At 48.6% G+C, this 27,010-nt stretch overlaps 1 protein-coding gene across 1 annotated transcript in view; it reads right to left on the minus strand.

The window, feature by feature from the left end:
• The window catches only part of C2CD2 (C2 calcium dependent domain containing 2), a 60,045-nt gene extending 34,518 nt beyond the window's left edge, over nucleotides 1–25,527 (minus strand). Inside the window, exons 1-3 of the mRNA XM_082654418.1 lie at nucleotides 24,920–25,527; nucleotides 9,441–9,539; nucleotides 1,324–1,443 (exon numbers count right to left, since the gene is read on the minus strand). Coding sequence (XP_082510544.1) covers nucleotides 1,324–1,443; nucleotides 9,441–9,539; nucleotides 24,920–25,192 — 492 coding nt within the window. The 5' untranslated portion in view covers nucleotides 25,193–25,527. The remainder of the gene's footprint in view (nucleotides 1–1,323; nucleotides 1,444–9,440; nucleotides 9,540–24,919) is intronic.
• Nucleotides 25,528–27,010: the final 1,483 nt, after the last annotated feature.

Here is a 27,010-nt window from a genome sequence, read left to right on the forward strand (position 1 = left end):
AAAGATACAATTGTGTTACCTGTATCTGAGCTGCCGAAAAGGGCACATAAACAGTATCTCAGAAACTATGTTTCCTCAGTGAATGTTTGTGGTCCTTGCTGGACTCACCCCATCCTGAAACGTGTGTCATGCTGGGTACGTGTGTCCCAGACTTTAAAATAATCTTCTGATCGCATTGTCCAAAAAACTAAGTGGGGGGAGCAGCAGGGCTTTAACATCTGACAAGTCCACGAGGTCAACTTAACCTCTTCGACTCTCGGAAAGGGCATGTTACCAGGGTAGGGCTGGGGAGGCTGGGTTTCAGAGAAAAGCCATTTAGGGAGCTAGAAATTTTTGTGCTTGCTCTGGTTGTTTCAAACCATGTCTTTTAAGCAAAGCAAATGGAATATAATCTTCCCCCGTGGTTGAGAACCCTGAATGATTTGCGCTTGTCCCCCAAATTAGCAGTCAAGCACAAGGACAGAGGAGAGGGACCGGCCTGCATCAGCAGAGACCCCCGACGCAGACTCAGAAATTCACAATTTTTACACACCGGCTACACAAGAGCTTCAGTGAACTCCTGCTTCTGTGTGTGTGACATGCACAGCTATCTGATGGTTTAGGCATCCACAAGTTTCACTAATAGGTCTATTATAATTATTACATATGTCTCTATTTATAATTGCTTTATATATAATTATTAATGTTACAGATACAATATATAAATGTATCAATCATAAAAGTTATAATTATGTAAGTCTAATATAATTATTATAATAATGTCTATTATCCAAAAAACAATGGTAGTACTCATCCTTTAACATATAAAAATAATAAGGGGTCTTTTAAAGCTGACTTTTTCGAACACTAAAAGGAGGAATGCCAAGTCCAGCCGCAAGCTGTTTTCCAAGCTGCAGGAGACTTCTGAGGTCTAGTACTTGATCCTGAAATAGAACCACCTGCCTTCCCTCAGATGACATTTTCCTTAATCTAACAGTCGACACACCCCTGATATGCTTCAGTGCCTTGAAAAATATCGTATCTCCCGTACTTGATGGTTGGGAGACTCTGAATTCGTTATATATACGTGTACACATGTGTGTGTGTATATATATGTGTGTGTGTCTATATCTATGTGTGTATATATGTGTGTGTGTGTATACATACTCCTATTTCACACACCCTTTATTTCCTACAGAGACAATATGGAAGGTGACAGTTCGAAACTTATGAAATGAACAGTAATTAATGAAAACAGGAGCATGCACGTCTGATTGCACCCTCTCACCCTGCAGGTTTATGAGAACTGTTTTCCTGGGACTCGCTCCGTCTCCCCAACTTTACCTGTAGGTGAAGCGGGGAGAGCCGCACGCTGTAGAGCGGGCGCCCCGTGTCCTCGGGCGGGGGTAGCCCCACGCTGACCAGGAACTGGATGGTCTCGCCCACGACATGACAAAACACCACCTAGAGAAGGGGCCATAAAACAACGCAACTTTACGCAAGAGAGAGGAGAGCTTGCACCTTACCCATCTTCATTTCACTGTACAAAATAATCTGGACTCTATAAATCAGCAAGGACAAGAATTCAGAGTTTCAAATATGGATGAATACCCAGATTCACACCTTTTCTACTATGCAGTCATTTGAAAGCTAGAAACAATATTTCAGATCTCTTCTTCCTGGTGGATTCCTGGGAGCTAACTCTGGCTTGCCCAAAGCTAGTTAGGATCTTTCCACTCATAAAGGTCTTTTTCTTTAAACATGGCTTTGCTCTATGTCTCCACGCAGCCGATTTTAACTTGCCCAGACAGTTCCACATTCACATGGAGTGAACGCCATTAGCCACCGTCTCTCACTAAAAATGGGCCTTAAAAAGAAAACTTCTTATGGATGTTACAAGGAAAAAATTAAAAACGTACCCAGAACGCAAGAAATTGTTTCTATGTTAATAAATTTTAACCTATTGTGGTTTTCAAAGATGCAGGGATAATTCAAAGAACGAATGAAATATTAAACAGTTACAAAATGATACAGCCTTGACAAAAATAGAATTATAAAATGAGCTCAGGGCTTCCCTGGTGGCGCAGTGGTTGAGAGTCCGTCCGCCTGCCGATGCAGGGGACGCGGGTTCGTGCCCCGGTCTGGGAAGATCCCACATGCCGCGGAGCGGCTGGGCCCGTGAGCCATGGCCGCTGAGCCTGCGCGTCCGGAGCCTGTGCTCCGCAACGGGAGGGGCCACAACAGTGAGAGGCCTGCGTACCGCAAAAAAAAAAAAAAAAAAAAAAAAAAAATCACACAACAGAAGGCTGAACCGTGTATTCAGATAAACCCCCTTCCTCCCTCCTCTCTACATACAAGAGCCTTTCATGGGGGGTGGGCTCCACATGGGGAGGGTTTCAAAGGTGCAAGTCTTTAGCCCAAGGAGCAGCTGCACTGACAGGTGAAGGGTCAGGGTCCCTGGTACACCCCCAAGGGTCAAGAGGGGAGGCAGCCGGTGAAAGTGGGCACGTTTCGTTATAACGGCAGGGAGGCCATCAGTCAAGGTTTTTTTTTTTCTCTCTAGCTTCCAGACCTTAAACTCAGTCACATACCTATGCAAATCGGTCTTATCTTCAAACTATATTCCTTTGTTTAGACAGGGGCCTAAAGAATTCCAGGCCTAGGTAGTCCCAGGTTTTGCTATTGCCTGCCAACAAGAAAGTCCTCAGATATCTGTCAATGTCACCACACTTTTCCACTTTCCTTTTCAATTAAGTCTCTTGTACGATTGCCTCAGCTCCTCCTCTGAGAACACTCTAGAGAACTGGAAATAGTTTAATTACTTTTGTCTCCAAAAGAATCAGGAATACAGCTGAGAAAAAGGACCTAAAAGGTTTATGTCACCCAATATATTTCACTTCAATCACGCTCTATGACATCGTGTGGGAAAGAACTCCAAAATAAAAATGGAAGTAAAGACCCTTCGCTAACCCTTCAGAGTTCCCAGTCAGATTTCTTCCCCAACTCTGCAACCCAGTCTTGGCCCTGTAAGTATTCTTTACGATGGCACGAGCCTGATAGAAAATATTACTTCTACTCTGGAACAGACTCAATTTAAAAAGTAAACTGCATCAGAGCTGACTATTCTCAGAACATCTATAAAGTTAACCCTACTTGCCCGCTTGTTCACAATACCTGAGTGAAGGTGTATTTCTAGAAGGACTCTCCCAGTGGACCCAGGTGAAAAATGCTGGAAACAAGATGGCAGCCAACCCCAAGGAATGCTGGGTAGATGCTCTATTTCGTCCCCTCGAGGGGTGTGCCTTGGACCACACGGGCTCTGATACCCCACCCCCAACTACACCCTCCATCCCTTCTCTTGTTGGGATACTTTAAACAGAACAACGAGGCTTTTCTGTAATAGTACACGACCAGAAGGTATTGTTACTACATCTCAGTAATAGTACGCGACCAGAAGGTATTGTTACTACATCATGTGGTTTAATGAGAGCATTCCTTGGCCTAAGAATCCAAGAATGTGCTGTGCTCCTCCGTGGACTCTATGCATTAAAAGACATATACGGGACACTTCCTTTAAAAGGAAGGCACTTGGTCACACCTCCACGTAATGCCGCTGCTGCTTGATGTGTTCCAACTCGCAAACAAAAGCCCAGCTTACCCGAGGGTCCTTTTACCTGGTCTTCACCAGGCCGAGTACCTGAGGGCTGACTCAGCCCGGAATTCCACATGCCTTTATCCAAACAAACAGGTGGCCCTCCCAGAGACACTGCTCCCATTCACATCTCAAAGGGCGGGGCCTCCAATGAGAAACTTTGCACCTGCCCTTGGAAAGACCTGGCTTCAAAACAATTTCACAACCGGTTAGTATTTTGGCATAAATACCAGGCTAATGGGGTACCTGGAATTTCAAGACATGCAAAGTCAAAAGAGAGTCAACCAAATTTCCTATTTGCAACTACAACTTTGCGTGCTCTACCCTTGCAAAGTAAGGGGTCCACCAAGGTCTGCAAAGAGCACAGGGGTGCCCAGAATCTCCCAGGGTATATTTTAGTATATGAATGTGTAACAGCCTTAGGTAGAAAAAACCCATGTGCTCACAATATACAATTCATCCCAGTGACGGCTGTGGGGTTCCCCGACATACACTGTGGAATGAGATTCCGGGGGAAATTCCATGCAGTTGCCCGAGGTCTGTTTGTTGCCATGGTTTTACGGAAGCAAGGGTTGGTTAGTGCCTTTCAGTTCCTTTTTTCCCATTTTCGCCATCTCTTTCCTGGTGGGGGTGGGTGGGAGCTTAAGTGAAATGATAATGATAAAAACGTAAAGAATAATAGTAACAGGGCTGTTTATGGTGTATGGCGGCTGGGGCTGGTTTCTGGAGGCCGACTAGGGTTCAGTTCCAGCCTCTGTTATTCAGCAGCTCTTAGTTCCCTTGCCCGAGGGCCCCAGCCTCTCTTGGCCTCAGTTTCCTCCTCCGTACAATGGGCACAATGCTTCCTTGGGCAGAGAAGAGCTGTGGGCACTAATGAGGACGGACACGGCCCTTATTGCCCGACGGCATCAGAGCTACCACGTGGCAGGGGCCCTGCAGGTGCTGCACAGGCCGGGGCCAGGGAGGGATTCATCCTCTACAGACACAAAGCCTGTGGCTCAGTGAGGGCCTCACACCGAGAAGGCCAGCGTCACTGCCGTCCCCCAGCAGCAGGCGACCCCTGCTTTGCCTGGCAAGCCGTCCACATATACATCCTGTTCACAGGGACACTCGCCACGCTTGCTAAGTACATGTGTGGCCTTTGCAGCGAGTGCCTGTCCCAGCACAACACTCCTAACCCTGATTCACGTTTGGAGAGCTCCCACGCTGCCCTTGTAGACCTCACGCCTTCACAAAGCTTCCGAACCCATGCATTTGCCCTAGAGGGGTTACGGCTGCACCCAAGAAGGAAGAGCTGCTCTCAGGCCACTTGAAAAATTGAGTCTGCTCCTTCTGGGTCAAACGTTCTGGAGCAAACCTCTCCTAGGACATGAGGAAAGAGAACATAGCTTACACTCTCGTGTAAGAGCGCAATTACAGTCTGGGAGAGAGAAATGGACTGGGGGCGTGTTGAGACTGGAAGGGAGGACACAGAGAGCCCCGGAGAGAAGGTGAAGGGCAATGCTCTCCTCCGCAAGAAGTGTCCCACCGAGAATGCCTCTTGGTACCGAGCCCTTGCTGGGTCTGCCACCCGGCTAAGCTGAGCGTGTGTCTGCAGACCATGAGCCCTGGAGACCCAGGGGTGCCTCCAGTCGCCACCTGAAAGGATGCCCGTCCACACGAGCACGGGCGTCCTGCCCTGCACGGGGAGAACTCCTTCGGAAAAATGCCCCTGCCCCGGCACGGCTTGCCTCTTGGGATAAATATCTCGTCTTTGTCCTCAGTTCCTGGCACACAGCTCCTAAAGCCCGAGGAATCTCGAATGTCTTTTGTATACTAAGGAGATGACTGGTGGTTGCGGGGCGGGGTGGGGGGGGAGCTAGATAACATCAGGATGGAGACTGGGGGCCAGAAAGACCAATGCGTGGTTAGAGGGTAGCAGCTTTGCCACCTGGACTTCAGGGGAGGGGATGGCAACTAGAGAGGGAACACACCCATGCCTGTGATTTAATCAGCCATGCCTCCGTAATGGAATCTCCAGAAAACCCCTAAACAATGGGGTTCGGAGAGCTTCTGGTCCTGGGAGGGTGGCACACGTGGAGAGTGTGGAAGCTCCCCACCCCTTCTCCCTTCCCTGTCCCAGGTACCTGCCATTTGGCCGTTCCTGAGCCACGTCCTTTATTAGACACTGATAATAGTAAGTAAAGTGCTTTCCCGAGTTCTGTGAGCTGTTCTAGCAAACGATCAAGCATTTGGAAGGGGTTGTGGGAACCTGCCGCTTTATAGCCAGTTGATGGGTACAGGAGGCCCAGACTTGGGGTTGGCGTCTCAAGGGAGGGGCAGTCTTGGGCTGAGCCCTTAACCTGTAGGGTCTGTGCTGTGTGGGTACTTAGTGCCAGAATCGAGTTGAATTGTAGGACACCCTGTTGGCGTCCTGAGAACTGGAGGACTGCTTGTTGCGTGCAAGAAAAATCGCACACAGTTGGTGTCAGAAGAGTCATGAGTAAACTGCTCAGAAGCCCCCAGTTCAGCCACAGCTGCAGGGTGTGGACTGTGCGTCTCCCACGGGTCCTGCAGGGTGACTCAGATGCTCTAAGCTATGCAAGACCCCACTCTCTGTGCAGGACGGGGGGCGGGGGGCTTGCCGAGGAGCCAGGTACTTGCAAAGGGAGCTGCTCTGGCACACGGGGGTCTTCGGGGGCTGCAGGAAAAAGTCTGAGCATATGGCAACTGGAAGGCAGGGGAGACCCGGTTCTGTTCTGCGAGGGTCGTGCCGGGAGACTCAAGACCAAACCCAAGCTGGGAAGATGCTCACAGAGGGAGACCAGAAGCCCATCCTCATCGACTTGATCGAAGACGTGACTAGACACCAGACCCCAGAGTCATCCCTTTCGTTACCTCAAACGTCATCCACACGTCCCTTGTCAGGACTGAGTCAGAGGGATGAGAAACACAGACCCTGACACTCCGGAGGGAGCGTGGAAAGGGGAGGGGGATGTCATTGAATCTCCTGTCTGCATTCCTTGGACACCTTCGGAGTCCTCAGACTCTGCTACGGTTCTTCCCTTCTCAAGAATTACACAGAGCAGAGAGAGCACGTGACGTTGCTGGCACAGGATTCAACCTAAGTTTGGAACCCATGGCGGGTGTTTAGATCCTAAAAGGAGGAAGACACCGTCATCAGTGTCCTGCCCGACAGGCAGTCCTAGAGCACGAGCTCCTGGGACAACGCCTGTCCTTCGCTTAACGCAGGGGTCCCCAACCCCGGGGCCGGTCTGTGGCCTAACAGGAACCCACAGCAGGAGATGAGTGGTGGGCGAGCGAGTGAAGCTTCATCTGCCATTCCCCATCGCTCACATTCCTGCCTGAACCATCTCCCCTCCACTGCTTCCCACCCCCATCCGTGGAAAAGTTGTCTTCCACAAAATCGGTCCCTGGTCAAAAAAACACAGGAGTCAAGAACTACGAAGAAACTTGTAAAAGAACACAAGATCGTGTGCACTTTCCCAGTAGTTTACTGGGTAAAAAGCTTCCTAGAAGATAGCGTGGACAGCCGTCCATGGTCCTATCCGGGGGGAGCAGAGGAAGGAAGGCTGAGAGCAGAGAGGAAGGGGGCAGACTTAAAACAAAGCTTACGCACTTCTATATATTGTTTTTAACTTTTTGACGGGTATGCGCAATTTCTGTAATGGTATTAAAACAAACACAGTTTAACTGTCCACTTTCCAAAGGATGCTTTTCCGGCACTATATATCAAGACCTTTAAAAATAGTCTATTGCCATTTCCAATCTCTGCTCCCTCCTGGCACCTCCAGGCCAGCCCCTGAGATCTGTCCCTCTCTTAACGCTGACAGTGTCAGAAATCAGCAAACAGAAACTGTGCACCACAAAGGGACCTGGGGTCTATTTGTAATAACAGGGCACTCACTGCACAGGGGCACTTCCCAAGCAGGGGCCTTGGGTAGGTGAGGCCAGCAGCAATCTTTCCCTCAGTCCCCCAGCCTTTGAAACTTAGGCACTGGAGCATCTGCTCGCAAGGCCCCTTCCAGCTGTTACGGGCTGTGCCGGTGTCAGCATCCTGCCTTGTGGCCACCAGTTTCCTCCCAATATCTTCCAGAGACTTCTCCACGCTTGTTGCAGGGGTTATGGAGCTCCGTGACCCCGTATCGGCCAAGGGTGGGGAAAGAGAGCTTCCCTGCGCTGCCTCGGCAGAGGTAGCTGGGCCAGCCCCTGGGCGACCAATTCTGGAATCCATGGTGGAGCTGAAGCGTGCGTACCTACAACCTAGGAATGCCACTCCCGCCCTGGAGATACTCCCGTTCTTGTGCCTGAGGACTCAGGAGACAGTCCACGGCAGCTCTGCTGTACTTGAGAAAAAGAGAAAACTACCTAATTATCCGTCAGTGGAAGGTGGGAAAAGCAGCCCTGGTCCACCCAGAATCCTGAACTGTAGTTCCAGCTAATGAACTAGAGCGACACAAATCAACCTGGATGAACCTCCCAACTGTCACGTTCTATAAGGAGAAAGTTCTTCTGAAATTGTGCGCACAGAACAATAAACGTTTGAAATCCCCAACAACGCTGTAGCTGAGCCAGGGGGGACATACACGAGGTGGGGCTCCAGGGGGCTGGATGGGAGCTCCTTCTGGGCCCGGGGGCCACCCAGGTGTCCCCTCCTTGCTGTCTGCTAAATGATATGCGTTTAAGTTGATAATAAAATATACAGAGACACAAGGGTAAGCCTTGTACCTAAGAGTTTCTCAGCACTTCTACAGATACTTTTTGTTAAAAAAAAAAAAAAAAAAGAACTTACAGTTATTTATGGTATTTGACCAGTCTAATAAGTAACTTCAGCATGTGAGCTCTTAGCAGCTATAAAATAAACTCTATATAATATCTAAATGACTCAAATCTATATATCGTGTTACGGAAATTATTCACATATTATTTATATAACTATATATATATATAGAGAGAGAGATAATTCACCCATTTAAACTATACAATTAAATGGTTTTTAAATATATTTCACAGCATTGTACAAATATCACCAGTTTAGAACATTTTCGTCACCCCCAAAACCCTGTCCCCGTTCACCTGAGCAGTCAATGTTCACGTCCCCACAAGCATTACCCGGCCCCAGCCCCTGGACACCACTAATCTACTTTCTGTCTCTACTGATTTATCTATTCTGAATATTTCATATAAGTGGAATCTTATGTGTCCTTTCATGTCTGGCTTCTCTCACTTAGTGGAGTGTCTTCGAGGCTCCTCCACGTGGGAACACGTGTCAGAGCTGCGTTCCTTTAGGAGGCCAAATAACACTCCATCACGTGGAGAGGCCGTATTTTATTTATCTAGTCATCCAGTTGATGGGTCAGATTTATTTTTTTGATGTAAGGTGTCTGGCGTTTTCAATAATTCTAAGACAGAATGAATTCCCCCACACCAGCTTTTTTTCTTTTTTAAGTTGAAGTCTAGCTGATTTACAATGCTGCGTCAATCTCTGCTGCACAGCAACGTGACTCAGTTATCCAACCCCACTTTATTTTTATTTATTTATCTTTTTGCGGTACGCGGGCCTCTCACTGCTGTGGCCTCACCCGTTGCAGAGCACAGGCTCCGGACACGCAGGCTCAGCGGCCATGGCTCACGGGCCCAGCCGCTCCGCGGCATGTGGGATCTTCCCGGACCGGGGCTCGAACCCGCGTCCCCTGCATCAGCAGGCGGACCCTCAACCACTGCACCACCAGGGAAGCCCTCCAACCCCACTTTAAATTCGCTTCCTCAGTGAGGAAAGGCCCAAGGCAGGTGACGGTGCCCGGCTCACCTTCTCCTGGGCTGACTGGGTCACGCTGGACACTTGTCCCATGGCCAGCTCCAGGGGCTGCTGCAGCGGGTCCTCCTGGAAGCAGAGGAGTGGCGGGCCCTGGAACAGAAAAGCACAGTGAGGAGATGGGTGCAGTGCCAGGCAGGGTGGCTACTTTCTAAAGGCAATGACGTACTTGCCGCAAAGCTCGGCAGACCTCAGAACATGTGGTCTGACTTCCTTTGGTTCAATCCATGCCTCTAAGTAGCAGCAACGGGCCGAAATCAGTAAGGAGCGCAGGAACGAACCCAAAGATGTTGCAATAAAGTCGGCAAAGGATATTTTGAGAGTTCGTGTTTATGGTGTAAGGGGAGAAGCCCAGGCTCCTGGGGTGGACGGTGGGTCTGGAGTACAAGCACAGCACCTGGCCAGGCACAGCAGGTTCAAGGGCTGTGCTGCCCTTCTTCTGGGAAAGCACTCTCTCCGGTTTCAGAGAATCACCTCTCCCTGTTCCACGTGGGCGCTGGCACTCTACTGAGGGCGGCCCCCTTCTCCTCTCCCACTGCCCAAACAGCACGTGAGGGGGAACCCGGGGTGGGGGGAGCGCAGTGGGAGGCTGTGGCTGCTTCTCCCTGGAGTTTGGGATTCCTTGGCTGGAAATGAACTTGGGCCGGTGGCCATGCCCAAGGATCGGGTTCCTCCAGAGCTGCCAGGCTCCTGCCCTCCAGGGTCTCCTGGTTCAACCCCACCCTCGGCTCTGTGCATCCCCGTAAGCTTCCAGAAAAGTCCTCTGTGGCTTGTCGCCCTATGTCCATTTTGGTTCTTGCAATTAAAATCTCCAAGTGCAAGACGTGCAAGTAATGAATATGACCACAAGGCAACAAGATTGATGTTTTATAAAAGAACAAACCAGGCTTGGATTGCCAAGCAAGTCTTGGCCTTTTAAAAATAAGTTCTCTTGAGAAGCTGAACACTTACGCCTACAATACGACCCCGGAACGAAACTCTTCTTAAACTCTTTTCCTGACATGTTCCAGAAAGTACATCATCGTCAAGTGAGCTCCGATCGACTGGTTAAAAAAGAGATTCAGACCCACAACTTCCCTCCGTATCTCATCGATTTCTGAGACTCTCAGCTGTGACGTGCTGGTTCCAACTACAAGGTCAGATCAAGGGTAGGGAATTAAAATGGCACAAAAAGGCACCAAAGCTCTGCTGGCAAGTGCAGTGCAGAGGAACAAGAATGAAGTCAACACGGGGCTGTGTCTTAAGAGTTCCCAGTGATCCAGGGTAAACCTACAGGGCACAGAACATTGTCACTGACATGCTTCTAACCTCACCCTGTCTTAGCAACACTGATCTCACCCCCTAGAAATCATCAGGGAAGAATTAAATCTATTAAATCTTCTCAAGCGTGATAAAGTCGTGCTTTGGGGGCTGCTCTGCTGACATTCTCCACGGCTGGAGCTTGTTTTGGTGTGACCTGCTGGCCAGGGGCTTGGGGATGACATCGCCCTGTGTGCCAAGCTGCGTGGCTGAAAGCGCAGCGCCCAGCACAGAGCCTGGCACCAGGCAGGGAGCTGACCCCTTGCGGGAGTCGTTACAGCCGCCAGGACTGCGTGTGAGACAACGCACCTTCTGCACCAGCCTGAAGACACCGCGTTGCCTTAAGCAGCCCCGATGCCACCTCCTGCCCCTGTCCGTCAGGAGATGCCATCTATGCCCTCTTAGGTATGACAGCTTCTGAATGAAAACCCTGGAAATATTTTGCTAGGGAAGTTAATGTCAAGGGGCAGTCTCACGAAGGAAATACATTATGAAATTAAAATAAGGACCCAGAGGTTCCCCTTCCCTTTCTGCTTGATCCTTGAGTTTCAGGAAGCCCGGCGTGCATGCGGCATAACCACAAACTCCCACATCTCTGCACCCTGTCCTTGGGAAGGCAGCCCTGTTCCGGACTCAACCTCACTCAGACTAGAGCAAGATTTTACATCCACAGGAAAAGCAACAGGCAGGAATTGCCAGGAAAACACTGAGAAAGCAAAAACAAGAGACTAGCTCTCCTTGACGTTAAGACGCACTCTAGAACCTCTGTGATTCAAAGCGTGAACATACAGACGACTAGTAGGGCTGGAACAGGATGTCCAGAATAGACCACAACACGTGTGGACACGGTATGTGACAAAGGTGGCATCCCAAATCACTGGCGAAAGATGGATTTTTGAAAAATCTGGATATGGGAGGAAACCCAGATAGAAGGCAAACCTCACTCCACCACAAGTAAAGAACACGACCACGCGAAGGGGTGGGGAACAGATCTAACCTGAGAAACTGAAGAAAACAGTATCCTGGCTGCACATAAATGCTAGAATCTAGTCAGTAAATGTGTTTCTCATGGGGGTACAGGTCAGCAATTCAGAAAGTAAGTTATGTGTAAACTAGAATTGGCCAAATAAATATGCTACAGAGAGTAAGTCCCAGATACCTCACTTCTGGAGGAAGAAGTTCGAGATAAGGAAAGGGGAAGATGAAAATGAACTCTGTGCCGTTGACCTGGAATCCAGGATGTAGGTATAGTCGTGGTTTTGAAGATGCAGACAGAGAGCTGTGTGCACATGAATGTGTTAGCGTCCACATATACATTTCCTAGGTCTGTCCACTAAGAGGGTCTAGAAGCAATGAGACCCCAGCAGTAATGAGCACACCTGATGCCCAGATCTTGTTTTCTAAACACTTCTCCAGGAAAAGGAATCAGAGCTGCTTAGAAAAGTGGCTGAATCCAGGGCCAGAGAAGAGGAAAATACAAGACGAGCTCAGAGCAGACACCTTGTGGAACCGTCAAGAAATGAGATGCTAAGAAAAGAAAAAAGCTATGTGTGTGTGTATATATATATATATCGATGGAAGAACACAAAAGAGCTTCTAATGGCCAAAACAAGAACAGTTTAAGCAACAAAATAAATAGTGATGGTACTGAATTATAACCCATGGAATAAAATAAATACCCATGAGTCCATGCTGATGTAAATAATCAATTACATATATAGATGGAGGAGAAGTGGCAGCTCTTTCTTGCAGTAGGATTCCAATGAATAAACGCAGAAGGAGAGAGGGAAACAGAAAATCATCATTAGGCAAACTCCACAGAAGCCAATGGCTGCAGACTAGATACACAGATGGATGCCAAAATCAGTGAGTGGAAGTATGAGGGGTGACAGGATTTGTACAACCTCAAAGTATCTCCCCAAGTTATGTGGTAACTATAGCAGGAAAGGATAAGAGGAGACCTAAGATGTAAGAAGAGAAACAGGCGGAAATCACCTTAACCAAGGAATGAAGGCCACTGCTTCTCCCCAGTGGTACGCCACACTGACATCACGCACCCCGTGACGCAGCACGCTGAAAGGGGTGCATCGCTTCTGTGGTTTGTATAACTGCAGTCCACTTGTGTGAAAACACCAAACTGAGGGATATTTGGCAAGATAACAATCAAGAGTCCTCAGAGTTGTCAAGGTCACAAAGAAACAAGGGAACACTGGGAAACTGTTACAGCCTGCAGGAGACAAACGCAAAGCAGCAACTCAATCCATGTAGGACCTGAACGGGACCCTGGAACAATAAAAGAATACTGGCGGAAAGCCGGTGAAATTCAGGCGGTTGCAAAGTCACCACGGCCTCTGCTGTTGCAGGCTTGCCCCACATTCCAATTATAACTACCGTACCCCTCCCTCCCCGCCACCCACCCCCCCTGCCCCGCCGCCCCCGGCCTGAGTGAGCCAGAGTCCCCTAATCTGCCACTGCTTGAACCCTGTCCTGTCTGGGTGGGAACAGATGCCTGAGGGCAACCTACACGCAGAGGCAGGGCCAAATCCAAAGCTGAGCCCCGGGAGCTGTGCAAACAAAGAACAGGAGGCAAATCTCTGTGCAGCCTCAGGAGCAGCGGATTAAATCCCCACAAGTGACCTGAGGTACCTCCATCTGTGGAATACCTGACTAGACAACAAATCAACCCAAAATTGAGGCAGTGGACTTTGGGAGCAACTGTAGACTTGGGGTTTGCTGTCTGCGACCGACTTGTTTCTGATTTTTATGTTTATCTTAGTATAGTTTTTAGCTCTTGTTATCATTGGCAGATTTGTTTATTGGTTTCGTTACTGTCTTCTTTTTTTTAAATTACTTTATAATTTTTTTATTTTAATAATTTTTAAATTTTAATTATTTTATTTTATTATTATTTTTCTTTCTTTTTTTCTCTCTTTTCTTCTGAGCCATGTGGCTGACAGGGTCTGGTGCTCCGGTCCGGTGTCAGGCCTGAGACTCTGAGGTGGGAGAGCCGAGTTCAGGACATTGGACCACCAGAGACCTCCCAGCCCCATGTCATATCAATCAGCAAGAGCTCTCCAGAGATCTCCATCTCAACACTAAGACCCAGCTCCACCCAACGGCCAGCAAACTCCAGTGCTGGACGCCCCATGCCAAACAACCAGCAAGACAGGAACACAACCCCACCCAATAGCAGAGAGGCTGCCTAAAATCATACTAAGTTCACAGACACCCCAAAACACACCACCGGCCGCAGCCCTGCCCACCAGAAAGACAAGATCCAGACTCATCCACCAGAACACAGGCACCAGTCCCCTCCACCAGGAAGCCTACACAAGCCACTGAACCAACCTTACCCACCAATAAACAATGGGAACTACAAACCTGCAGCCTGAGAAAAGGAGACCCCAAACACAGTAAATTAAGCAAAATAAGAAGACAGAGAAACACACAGCAGATGAAGGAGCAAGGTAAAAACCCACCAGACCAAACAAATGAAGAGGAAATAGGCAGTCTACCTGAAAAAGAATTCAGAGCAATGACAGTAAAGATAATCCAAAATCTTGGAAACAGATTGGAGAAAATACAAGAAACGTTTAACAAGGACCTCAAAGAACTAAAAAGCTAACAAATAATGATGAACAGCACAATAAATGAAATTAAAAATTCTCTGGAAGGAATCAATAGCAGAACAACTGATGCAGAAGAATGGATAAGTGACCTGGAAGATAAAACAGTGGAAATAACTACCCCAGAGCAGAATAAAGAAAAAAGAATGAAAAGAATTGAGGACAGTCTCAGAGACCTCTGGGACAATATTAATCACACCAACATTTGAATTACAGGTGTCCCAGAAGAAGACAACAAAAAGAAATGTCTGAGAAAATATTTGAAGAGATTATAGTTGAAAACTTCCTTAACATGGGAAAGGAAATAGTCAATCCAGTCCAGGAAGCACAGGGAGTACCACACAGGATAAATCCAACGAGAAACACACCAAGACACATACTAATGAAACTATCAAAAATTAAATACAAAGAAAAAATATTAAAAGCAGCAGGGGAAAAGCAACAAATAACATACAAGGGAATCCCCATAAGGTTAACAGCTGATCTTTCAGCAGAAACTCTGCAAGCCAGAAGGGAGTGGCAGGACATATTTAAAGTGATGAAAGGGAAAAACCTACAACCAAGATTTCTCTACCCAGCAAGAATCTCTTTCAGATTCGACAGAGAAATTTAAATCTTTACAGACAAGCAAAAGTTAAGAGAATTCAGCACCACCAAACCAGCTTTACAACAAACGCTAAAGGAACTTCTCTAGGCAGGAAACACAGGAGAAGGAAAAGATCTACAAAAACAACCCCAAAACAATTGAGAAAATGGTAATAGGGACATACATATTGATAACTACCTTAAATGTAAATGGATTAAATGCTCCAACCAAAAGACACAGACTGGCTGAATGGATACAAAAACAAGACCCGTATATATGCTGTCTACAAGAGACCCTCTTCAGACCTAGGGACACATACAGACTGAAAGTGAAGGGATGGAAAAAGATATTCCATGCAAATGGAAATCAAAAGAAAGCTGGAGTAGCAATTCTCATATCAGACAAAATAGACTTTAAAATAAAGACTATTACAAGAGACAAAGAAGGACACTACATAATCGATCAAGGGATCGATCCAAGAAGAAGATATAACAATTGTAAATATTTATGCACCCAACACAGGAGCACCTCAATACATAAGGCAAATGCTAACAGCCATAAAAGCGGAAATCGACAGTAACACAATAATTGTAGGGGACTTTAACACCTCACTTTCACCAATGGACAGATCATCCAAAATGAAAATAAACAAGGGAATTCAAGCTTTAAATGACCCATTAGACAAGATGGACTTAATTGATATTTATAGGACATTCCATCCAAAAAACAACAGGATACATTTTCTTCTCAAGTGCCCATGGAACATTTTCCAGGATAGATTATATCTTGGGTCACAAACCAAGCCTTCGTAAATTTAAGAAAATTGAAGTTGTATCAAGTATCTTTTCTGACCACAATGCTATGAGACTAGATATCAATTACAGGGAAAAAAAGTGTAAAAAATACAAACACATGGAGGATAAACAATATGTTACTAAATAACCAAGAGATCACTGAAGAAACCAAAGAGGAAATCAAAAAGTACCTAGAAACAAATGACAATGAAAACACGACAACCCAAAATCTATGGGATGCAGCAAAAGCAGTTCTAAGAGGGAAGTTTACAGCAATACAATCCTACCTCAAAAAAACAAGAAACACCTCAAATAAACAACCTAACCTTACACCTAAAGCAATTAGACGAAGAAGAACAAAAAAACCCATAAGTTACCAGAAGGAAAGAAATCATAAAGATCAGATGAGAAATAAATGAAAAAGAAATGAAGGAAACGACAGCAGAGACCAATAAAACTAAAAGCTGGTTCTTTGAGAAGATAAACAAAATTGATAAACCACTAGCCAGACTCAACAAGAAAAAAAGGGAGAAGACTCAAGTCAACAGAATTAGACAAGAAAAAGGAGAAGCAACAACTGACACTGCAGAAATACAAAGGATCATGAGAGATTACTACAAGCAACTCTATGCCAATAAAATGGACAACCTGGAAGAAATGGACAAATTCTTAGAAAAGCACAACCTTCCACGACTGAACCAGGAAGAAACAGAAAATATAAACAGACTAATCACAAGCACTGAAATTGAAACTGTGATTGAAAATCTTCCAACAAACAAAAGCCCAGCACCAGATGGCTTCACAGGTGAATTCTATCAAACCTTTAGAGAAGAGCTAACACCTATCCTTCTCAAACTCTTCCAAAATATAGCAGAGGGAGGAACATTCCCAAACTCATTCTACAAGGCCACCATCACCCTGATACCAAAACCAGACAAAGATGTCACAAAGAAAGAAAACTACAGGCCAATATCACTGATGAACGTAGATGCAAAAATCCTCAACAAAATACTAGCAAACAGAATCCAACAGCACATTAAAAGGATCATACATTATGATCAAGTGGGGGTTATTCCAGGAATGCAAGGATTCTTCAATATATGCAAATCAATCAATGTGATACACCATATTAACAAACTGAAGGATAAAAACCATATGATAATCTTAATAGATGCAGAAAAAGCTTTTGACAAAATTCAACACCCATTTATGATAAAAACTCTCCAGAGAGTAGGCATAGAGGGAACTTACCTCAACATAATAAAGGCCATATATGACAAACCCACAGCCAACATCATTCTCAATGGTAAAAAACAGAAACCATTCTCCCTAAAATCAGGAACAAGACAAGGATGCCCACTCTCACCACTATTATTCAACACAGTTTTGGAAGTTTTAGCCACAGCAATCAGAGAAGAAAGAGAAATAAAAGGAATCCAAATCAGAAAAGAAGGAGTAAAGCTGTCACTGTTTGCAGATGACATGATACTATACATAGAGAATCCTAAAGATGCTACCAGAAAACTACTAGTGCTAATCAAAGAATTTGGTAAAGTAGCAGGATACAAAATTAATGCACAGAAATCTCTTGCATTCTTATACGCTAATAATGAAAAATCTCAAAGAGAAATTAAGGAAACACTCCCATTTACCACTGCAACAAAAAGAATAAAATACCTAGGAATAAACCTACCTAAAGAGACAAAAGACCTGTATGCAGAAAACTATAAGACACTGCTGAAAGAAATTAAAAATGATACAAACAGATGGAGAGATATACCATGTCCTTGGATTGGAAGAATCAACATTGTGAAAATGACTATACTACCCAAAGCAATCTTTGGGTAGTATCATTGCAATCCCTATCAAACTACCAATGGCATTTTTCACAGAACTAGAGCAAAAAATGTCACAATTTGTATGGAAACATAAAAGACCCCGAATAGCCAAAGCAATCTTGAGAAAGAAAAACGGAGCTGGAGGAATCAGGCTCCCTGACTTCAGATCATACTACAAAGCTACAGTAATCAAGACAGTATGGTACTAGCACAAAAACAGAAATATAGATCAATGGAACAGGATAGAAAGCCCAGAGATAAACCCACGCACATACGGTCACCTTTTTTTTTTTTTTTGCGGTACGCGGGCCTCTCATTGTTGTGGCCTCTCCCGTTGCAGAGCACAGGCTCCGGACGCACAGGCTCAGCGGCCATGGCTCACGGGCCCAGCCACTCCATGGCATGTGGGATCTTCCCGGACCGGGGCATGAACCCATGCCCCCTGCATTGGCAGGTGGACTCTCAACCACTGCGCCACCAGGGAAGCCCTATGGTCACCTTATTTTTGATAAAGGAGGCAAGAATATACAATGGAGAAAAGACAGCCTCATCAATAAGTGGTGCTGGGAAAACTGGACAGCTACATGTAAAAGAATGAAATTAGAACACTGCCTAACACCATACACATAAATAAACTCAAAATGGACTAAAGACCTAAATGTAAGGCCAGACACTACACAACTCTTAGAGGAAAACATAGGAAGAACAATCTTTGACATAAATCACAGCAAGATCCTTTTTGACCCACCTCCTAGAGAAATGGAAATAAAAACAAAAATAAACAAATGGGACCTAATGAAACTTAAAAGCTTTTGCAGAGCAAAGGAAACCATAAACAAGATGAAAAGACAACCCTCAGAATGGGAGAAAATATTTCCAACCAAACAACTGACAAAGGATTAATCTCCAAAATTTACAAGCAGCTCATACAGCTCAATATCAAGAAAACAGACAACCCAATCCAAAAATGGGCAGAAGACCTGAACAGACATTTCTCCAAAGAAGATATACAGACTGCCAACAAACACATGAAACATCACTAATCATTAGAGAAATGCAAATCAAAACTACAATGAGATATCATCCCACACCTGTCAGAATGGCCATCATCAAAAAATCTACAAATAAATGCTGGAGAGGGTGTGGAGAAAGGGGAACCCTCTTGCACTGTTGGTGGGAATGTAAATTGATACAGCCACTATGGAGAACAGTATGAAGGTCCTTAAAAAACTAAAAATAGAACTACCATATGACCCAGCAATCCCACTACTCGGCCTACACCCAGAGAAAACCATAATTCAAAAAGAGTCATGTACCACAATGTTCATTGCAGCACTATTTACAATGGCCAGGACATGGAAGCAACCTAAGTATCCGTCGACAGACGAATGGAGAAAGAAGATGTGGCACATATATACAATGGAATGTTACTCAGCCATAAAAAGAAAGGAAATTGAGTTATTTGTAATGAGGTGGATGGACCTAGAGTGTGTCAAACAGAGTGAAGTAAGTCAGAAAGAGAAAAGCAAATACCATATGCTAACACATATATATGGAATCTAAAAAAAAAAAAAAAAAAATGGTTCTGATGAACCTAGGGGCAGGACAGGAATAAAGACACAGAAGTAGAGAATGGACTTGAGGACACGGGGAGGGGGAAGGGTAAGCTGGGACGAAGTGAGAGAGAGGCATGGACATATATACACTCCCAAATGTAAAATACATAGCTATTGGGAAGCAGCTGCATCGCACAGGGAGATCAGCTCGGTGCTTTGTGACCACCTAGAGGGGTGGGATAGAGAGGGTGGGAGGGAGACGCAAGAGGGAGGAGATATGGGGATATATGTGTACATATAGCTGATTCACTCTGTTATACAGCAGAAACTAACACAACATTGTAAAGCAATTATATTCCAACAAAGATGTTAAAAAAGAAAAAAAAAGTAGCGTCTTCAGTTTAGTTAAAAACTTCTGTTAATTTCTTGTACTGTTACAATGTTAATATCATTTCATTATAAAATATAGTAACATTGTGCCAATATTAATTTCTTATAGGCTACAATGATAATATGATTGTACTATGAAACATAGTAACATTATACCAATGTTAATTTCTCATATTTTTACAGTGTTAGTATCATTATACTATATTATAGTGACATCGTACCAATGTTAATTTCTTGGTTCTGCTCTTGTGCTATGGTTATGTAAGGCTGGCTGAGGAAAGTATGGAAACTGAATTATTTTTGAAACTTCTCTCTAAATCTAAAAGCAGTAAAAAATTTAAAGCTTTTTTTTTTTAAGGAAGATGTTACAAGAAAGCAGCCCATCTTTGTTGACTCTGTTGACTAAAGGCCTCGCACAGATCTCATCGCATCTGGAGTGGATGCTGCTTTCCAGACTGAACCCAAACTTATCCTCTTCCACGGATGAAGCACAGAGAGGTCAGGGCTTGCCCAAGGTCACACAGCCCCAGAGCTGCCTTCCAGCCTAAGCAGTGGCCACACAACTCTTCCGAGTGGCTCAAGAGGTCCCTTCCCTCCTCAGCAACCCACGAGGGGCTGACAGGAGTGGATGCTGCGTTTTAGTTGACACTAACACTACACCCACTCTTCCTTCCCCTGAATTCCCGTCTTGCTGAGAGAATGGGTGAATGCAAAGAACAACCTGAACTGGCATCTACTCCTCGTTTCTATTGACAGTTTGCAAAGTCATCAGTGAGCCTCCTTTAATGTTGATTCTTTAGAAGTGAAAAACAAAGCACATTAAACAGCTTGTTCGGCCCAGGCCTGGCCAGCTCCCAAGCAGGGGAGGCCTGTGTCCAGACGGGGTGATGCGCATCTCCACCGTTTGTCCCCTTCCAGCGACAAGTTTCTAACAGGGCCTGTTATTCATGCTCCAATCGCCACCTGGCCCAAGCCAGCCGTGCGCTGGGCACCGGGTGCGCTGTGCCTGGACGGACAGGGCTCTGGCCTCCCTCACAATCCCGGGAGCTGATGAGGGCACCAGTGACCACAGGGTCCTGCTGGGGAGAGGGTGGGGCAGCAGAAGGTCAGGGACCCCTGTGCTGAGACCTGAAATACTGACAGGAGTTAAATAAGGAGAAAGGTTAAATAATGTTGGAGACACAATAAATGCCTTGTGGGAAGATCCCACAGAGGAGAGAACACTGAATGTTTGAGCAATGGAAAGGAGACCGGTTTGGGGGTCAGGCAGAGAGTGCCTTCCCATTCTTACCAGCTGACTTAGACTGTGGCCACCGTGGGTGGTCAAGGAGCTTGAATTTTTGGGAGCAGCGCACGAAGGAAGCTCATTATAGAATAAGGAAACTCCCAAGTCTTGTCACTTTGTTTACTTTTCAAGTTGCCACACCTCCTATACGAGTCAGAGCTATTAATAACATGTTCTAAGTTCACAGGACATTTTTTTTTTTTTTCTTCCCACAAAGACCACAAATTGTCCTACAGTCTCGGTCGTTTGCATTTAGAACATTCCTCTGAAAAAAATCCTGGGGCAAAAGACTAAAGAGACAAACAGCTCTGTTAACCCTCCCCACCCGGGGCCTGGGCCTGCTGGACAAGTCCAGAACGTGGCCCTCACTCTCAGAATGCTGTTCCCCGCACGTGGTCCCAACAGCCGCAGCCTTGGGAGGAAGGCACTGTCCAGCCCACCCGGAGGGGGCAGGGGACCATGGGCACACTGGCTTCCATAGCTGGTGACCTGCTGTGGAAACGGCAACACTGGAGCCACCAGGTGTGGACCACTGCTGGGGTGACTGTCGCCCCAAACCACTTTGTAAATGTTCATGTAAATAAATGCAGGGGAACCAAAGGGAAAACCTCAGCTGTTGCCTTTAAATAATACAGCATTAGTTCCCAGTCTGGTGACTGAGCCAGTTCCGGGAACTTTCTGTTCTCTGGGACCGAACCGCCATCAGATCAGCTGGAATTAGGTGTTTGCGATGGCAGAGTGGAGAGACGTGGGGTGAGGGGGACCTGACTGACTGACTGGTGGCTGGCTTACGGACACTGTGTGTACCCAGCAGCTTCTCACTAGTGAGGGGCTAGCTCGGGGAACTTGTGAAAAATATAGGAAGCTCCCTGCGCCCCCAACAACTTCCTGAGTCTGAAGCGGGGGAGGGAGCAGGCATGTGTATTTTTTCAAAGCTCTCTAGGCAATTCGCCAGTGTTCCCCAAACACCTGGCATCAGCCCGACCAGCTGGCAGAGCAGCCTCGGTCTCCTCACCTGTCTCTCCAATTCACCATTCTAATTACTCAGAGTGAGGGTTACAATCCCAGGGGCCCTCTGACACAGGGAACCTGCAGTGCCACAGTCCCTGGTCATCCGGGGCCAAAGGAGACTCCACAAGCTACTGACCCACCCTCAGCTCCTAGGAGATAGGAGCCCCTTTGTTAGGGATGATGCATTAAACAATCGCACCCTTTTATCCTTTCTTGCTGGACCGCAACTAAAGGAAACATTTGGGTCTCAAAGTCAAGTCTGCTGCCCACAGGGGACCATGACTGCAGATGTGGATGGACCAGGAAAACCCCCCAGCCCAGGGTCTAGGTCAACCCTGGCAAGTCTCTCTAGCCCGTGGGCCTCAGTCTCGCCTTTCGGAGAAGCAAGAGGTGCTGCGAGAAGGGTTTAGGGTTCCTTGCAGTCCTAAAACACAAGCTGGAGTAAAACAGAATGGGAGGAGTCGCTCCATTCAGGAGAGAATCCCACCTCGCACGGAAGACGCTGGAGATGCCTGAGTTACCGCCAATCCCCCAGCGCGATAGGCAGAGAAGTGGTCTCCTCCCGGGCCAGGGCAGACAGATAACGGGACAGGGTCGGGGCAGAAGGGGGACGCTAAGCTGTGGCTCGCCGGGCTGAGTGCGGGCTTGGAGGGTCAACCCTAATCGGGGATTAGTGGAAATCGTGTTGGAGGCAGGGCAGAGGGAGACTCCGCAGGGCTGGCTGCCAGGTCAGGACAGCCGCTAACGGAACACCAGGGACTGCTCACCCACGCTGTCATGAGTGTCGCGGTCGGGATGGCCCAGGACAGGGGAGAGGTATGCCAAGGCCAGGGCAGGAGTTACCCAGATCCTATCAGCCTGCAGAACGTTCCATCTGAATTCAAATCGAGCAACATTTCCAGGCACCAGGGAGAGCAAAGTGACGCCAGCAATTCCCTCCCCCCATCACACACACGCACACACACGTACACACGCACGCACACACACGCACACACACGCGCGCGCGCATACACACACACACACACCCACGCACCTGACACCACAGTCAGACCCAGTCTACTGTCAGAGGAGACTCAGGGCTGCCTTGAGCTTAAACCCAGTACATTATTGCCCCTTCCGGGCAGGAGCTCTGGAAAAACTGGTGTCTAAGACTCTGCAGTGCATGGCGAATAGCAGAGAACGGAGAAGGTGCAAAGGAGCCAGATCTCTCCCCGCCCCCTGAGCCAAGGGCCCTCTCTCCTCCCACACGGATTCAAGTGAGTAGGGAGAAAGGTCTGCCTCCGAAACCTTCAGGTATTTGCTTCAGTTCTCAGCCTTACCCGACCGGCTGCAGAAAAATTCCAGAGCAGGGATATCCTCCTTTCTCTCTGAGGGCTCCAGGCAAGAGGGTAATCTGGAAGCATTATATCGAAGGCAATCATAGTTTCTAAGCCAATCAGGAAATGTCAGGGAACACGGCAGAATGGTTTAAGCAGGACTGTCCCAGACTTACAGGAGGGAGGCTCGTGCCTCTGCCTGACCCTCTCAGGAGTCCCAGGGGGACGACCAGGACCCTACAGATCATTCGCCCCACACCAACACGCATGTTACAGCTCACGAAAGGCTGAGAAGCAGAATCAGTGGCCCACGTCACGCGCCCTGTCTCATCCAGCTGGGACAAGACTTTCACCCGCTCACAACTCCAGCCTGCAGTGTACTCAGCCCCGGAACGCAGGCCCTGGACACCAGGTCAACCAGGGATCAATGACAGCAGCTTCGTGGGGAAACAAAGCTGTGTTTGCTCACATAGGTGAGGTCACGTGGCTTTAGGGGCTCCCACAAGAGGTGGGGTGGCCCCCCCGAAGAGCTGTCCGGTTCTGGCGGCCGCGGCACGGACTCCAGGCACCGAGGCAGACGGCAGTCAAATGACCTTGAAGGCTTTTTTCATCCAAAGGTTATGGTTATTTTTTTTCTCCCCAGGGTTCAGAACACGGTCTTTTGTTGGATTTATGCTCATTCACACTCAAAGCTATTTTGTTTTTTAAACCCGTGGCTATGTGAGTCAGTCAAGGCCATGCGCAAAGACCACACAGAGGGCCCACCGTGGAATATTTTGAAGGTTGATGGTCCAGACACACAGCATTCACTATTTCCAAAGCGAAGCGCCACAGGCTTCTCCACTGAGTTCCCAAGCAGGTGGCGGAATGCAGTACACCTGGGAGCCATGAGGACAGGCGAAGACTGGGAGGTACCCCAAACCCCCCAGGCCCCCATTCCTCCTATGGAACACCAAGAAATAGCAGACGCCAGGAGCTTGTCATTAAACCAAGATGTCTTAGAAGCAAAAATAAGTCACCCAGTCATTAACCAGACAAGAAACATAACCACAGGAGCATGAGGTAGCAGAGCTCCGTCATAAGCCCCTGAGCTTTGAGGTAGGAGATAGGTGGGTTCAAATCCCAGCTCTGCCACCCACAGGCTGTGTGACCTTGGGCGGATTACTTAACCTTTCCAGGCCTCAGTTTCCCCACCTGTGAAATGTTGACAATGCCTCTGTCGCAGGAGTTGCGAGGATTCAGAGATGACAGACGTACCTGAAGCCCCCAGTACATGTCTGGCGAGCGGCTAGCCCTCAACGGTCACTAATTTTAAATGCCAAGGAATGCAAACCTTCTGGAAATAACACGCTGGGCGAAATTCAGCTCTGTACGCGGAAGCATATTTGGTTCACAGTTATTCAGGTGCAAACGCAGTTCGGGGTCCACCTGAATACGGGAATCCACCTGGGACGCCAGGAAGGGCAAGTATGAGCCTGAAGGGGAAGGGGCACCCCGAAAAGTCTCTCCAACAACCAGTCTGTCCCTCCAGTGGAGCCTAGGGCCTGGCACACCTCATGTCTGGTTAATAAAATCGAATCATTTTGTCTTGATTCCCCATCAAGGGTCCTCCAGTCTTCAGGGTCTTTCTCCTAACTTTCAAGGATGCTCTGCCCCTCGAATCAGTCAAGGGCTGTGGCGAGCCTCCAGGGAAGAAGAGCTCTGCTCTGAACCCGCGCCCCGAGATCACCGCGCCCGACCCCGCAGCACGACCGGCCCTCACGGAAACTCACCGCTCTCCGTTTGGCCTCATCGTTCAGGGCGGCCACCCAGGCGGCCTGCCACTGCTTCCTCCAGATGCTCAGCGTCACGATCCAGGCGAGCAGCGCATCCGGCTCGGGGCGCTGGCCCTCGCCGGGCTCCGCCGCCCGCCTCGGGGAGCGGGGTCGCGCCCTGGCCAGCGCCCACTGCGCCAGGTACAGGCCCACAGTGCCCAAGGCCACGACGAAGAGCGCCACCAAGCCCAGCCACTGGACCTCACCGAGCCACGAGTCCAGGCGGGACATGGTGATGGCGCATACCCGGCGCGCCTCGCCCCAACTTCCCAGGCAGCCCCTGGCCGGGCGCACAGCCCGCGGGCGGCGAGCTCAGGACATTAGCTCGCGGCCGGCCGGGGCTCGCGGGGGGCGGGGAGGGGGCGCGGCGGGCGGATCCAGGCGGCTGGCGACGCGGGCCCCGGGCGCCGAGAGGCCGGCGGGCGGGGTGAGCGGGAGGAAAAGCCCAGCCGCCTCACGACGGCCACGGCCCGGGACTGCGCCTCCCCTAGCAAACGGGGACGCGGTGTTCCGCGTTCCCGACTCGGGCGTCTGGTAGTTCCCGGGGCCGTGGCCGGGCGTCTTTCCTCCAGCGCGCCGCCCCAGGCGTCCCGCCCGCGGCCCAGCGGCGGCCGGAGGAGGGGCGGGGCCGCGGGGCGGGGGAAGGGGCGCGGCCTGCGGGGCGGGGCGGGGCCTGGGCCTTTCCTGAGCCCAGGTCGTCCCCGCCGCTCCCCGCTCCCCGCTCCCCGCAGCCCGCCCCGCCCGCCCCTTGAAAGGCCCAGCGCCCAGCTCCCCTGCCGACCCCGCCCCCGCTGCGGCCTCGGTCCCCGCCGGCCGTGTGCGCGCGCCGCCTGCCACCTCCGGCGCCTTCGCCCGGACCATGGCTGCGCGGTGGCCGCGTGTGCGCCCGGCGCTGCATCCTCCTGCGCGGACCTGTCTCCGGCGTGGAGACGCGAAAGCGCGGGACTTTCCAATTAGTCAGCCCAACCCCAGGGCTACAGTGGGGCGGGCTGGCGGGGCTTCCGTGAGCCTGTGTGCGCGTGTGTGCACGCGTGTGCGTGCATGTGTGTGCGCGCGCCTGTGCGTGTGAAAGGGTGATTTCTAGGATCGCCATCTGCCCACCAGCAAAAGACAGTTGTCCGGTTTTAACATACTTGGAAAGCCCCTGGAAATCCAGCACTCGCACCCTAAGTCTGGAACCTCGCTTTAAGAGCTGCCATGATCACTCCTGGGAGGGTCTCAGGAAAATGCCCATTAAGAAGTTTGTGTGTGCGCATGTGTGTGGCGCGCTCCCTGCGCCCCTCACCTTGCAGTCCGCCCCCGTCATTAGGCAACGCCTCAAAACACTAGCCTGAGATTCTCCAAGGCCTAATGCAAAGCCTGAATCATAAAATAGTGATTTGCTTGTAGTTCTGCGGCTGTATGAAGGGAATTTGACCTTGAATTGGGTTGGTTAGACCTGAGCACTTAGCCTTCTCTTACCTAGCCAGGGTCTGCCTGTCTGGTTGGTAACATCAGTGAGGATTCTGGCCCCGACGCTGCAGCAGAGGGTCCTCACTGGCTCCTCCCCAGCCCCTCCCTCTGCCACGGCAGTGGGTAAAGAGAAGCCTTCCAACCTGGCTCAGAGGGGAGATTGCTAAGAAGACGGACTAGTTGGGCCGATGGAGGTTAGGGTCTGGATCTGGTTCAGAGGCTAATGGCATTTATTGACAGCTATTTCGTGAAAACCCTGGGAGCAGTAGAACAAAGAGAACCACAGATGCTGTGACGAATCTGCCCTGGATACCAAGTACTGAAGAGGAGGGTGAGGTGCCGGGCTGGAAAGGGGGAGGTTGGATGTAATGGCATTTGAAGAAGTGTGTGTGTGCAAAGTCCCTGAGGCCTGCATGTAGCTCAGTACCCTAAGCCCTAGAGTGTGGGCCCTCCCAGGAGAGGGTATTTCTGGCTTAGAGACTGGAGGCCAGGAGATGAAGGTGAGTGAGGGTTTGTTTTTTTTTAATTTATTTTATTGAAGCATAGTTGATTTACAATGTTGTGTTAATTTCTGCTGTACAACAGGGTGATTCTGTT

The sequence above is a fragment of the Grampus griseus genome (assembly GCF_964374135.1).
Source record: "Grampus griseus genome assembly, chromosome: 5".
Lineage (NCBI taxonomy): Eukaryota > Metazoa > Chordata > Mammalia > Artiodactyla > Delphinidae > Grampus > Grampus griseus.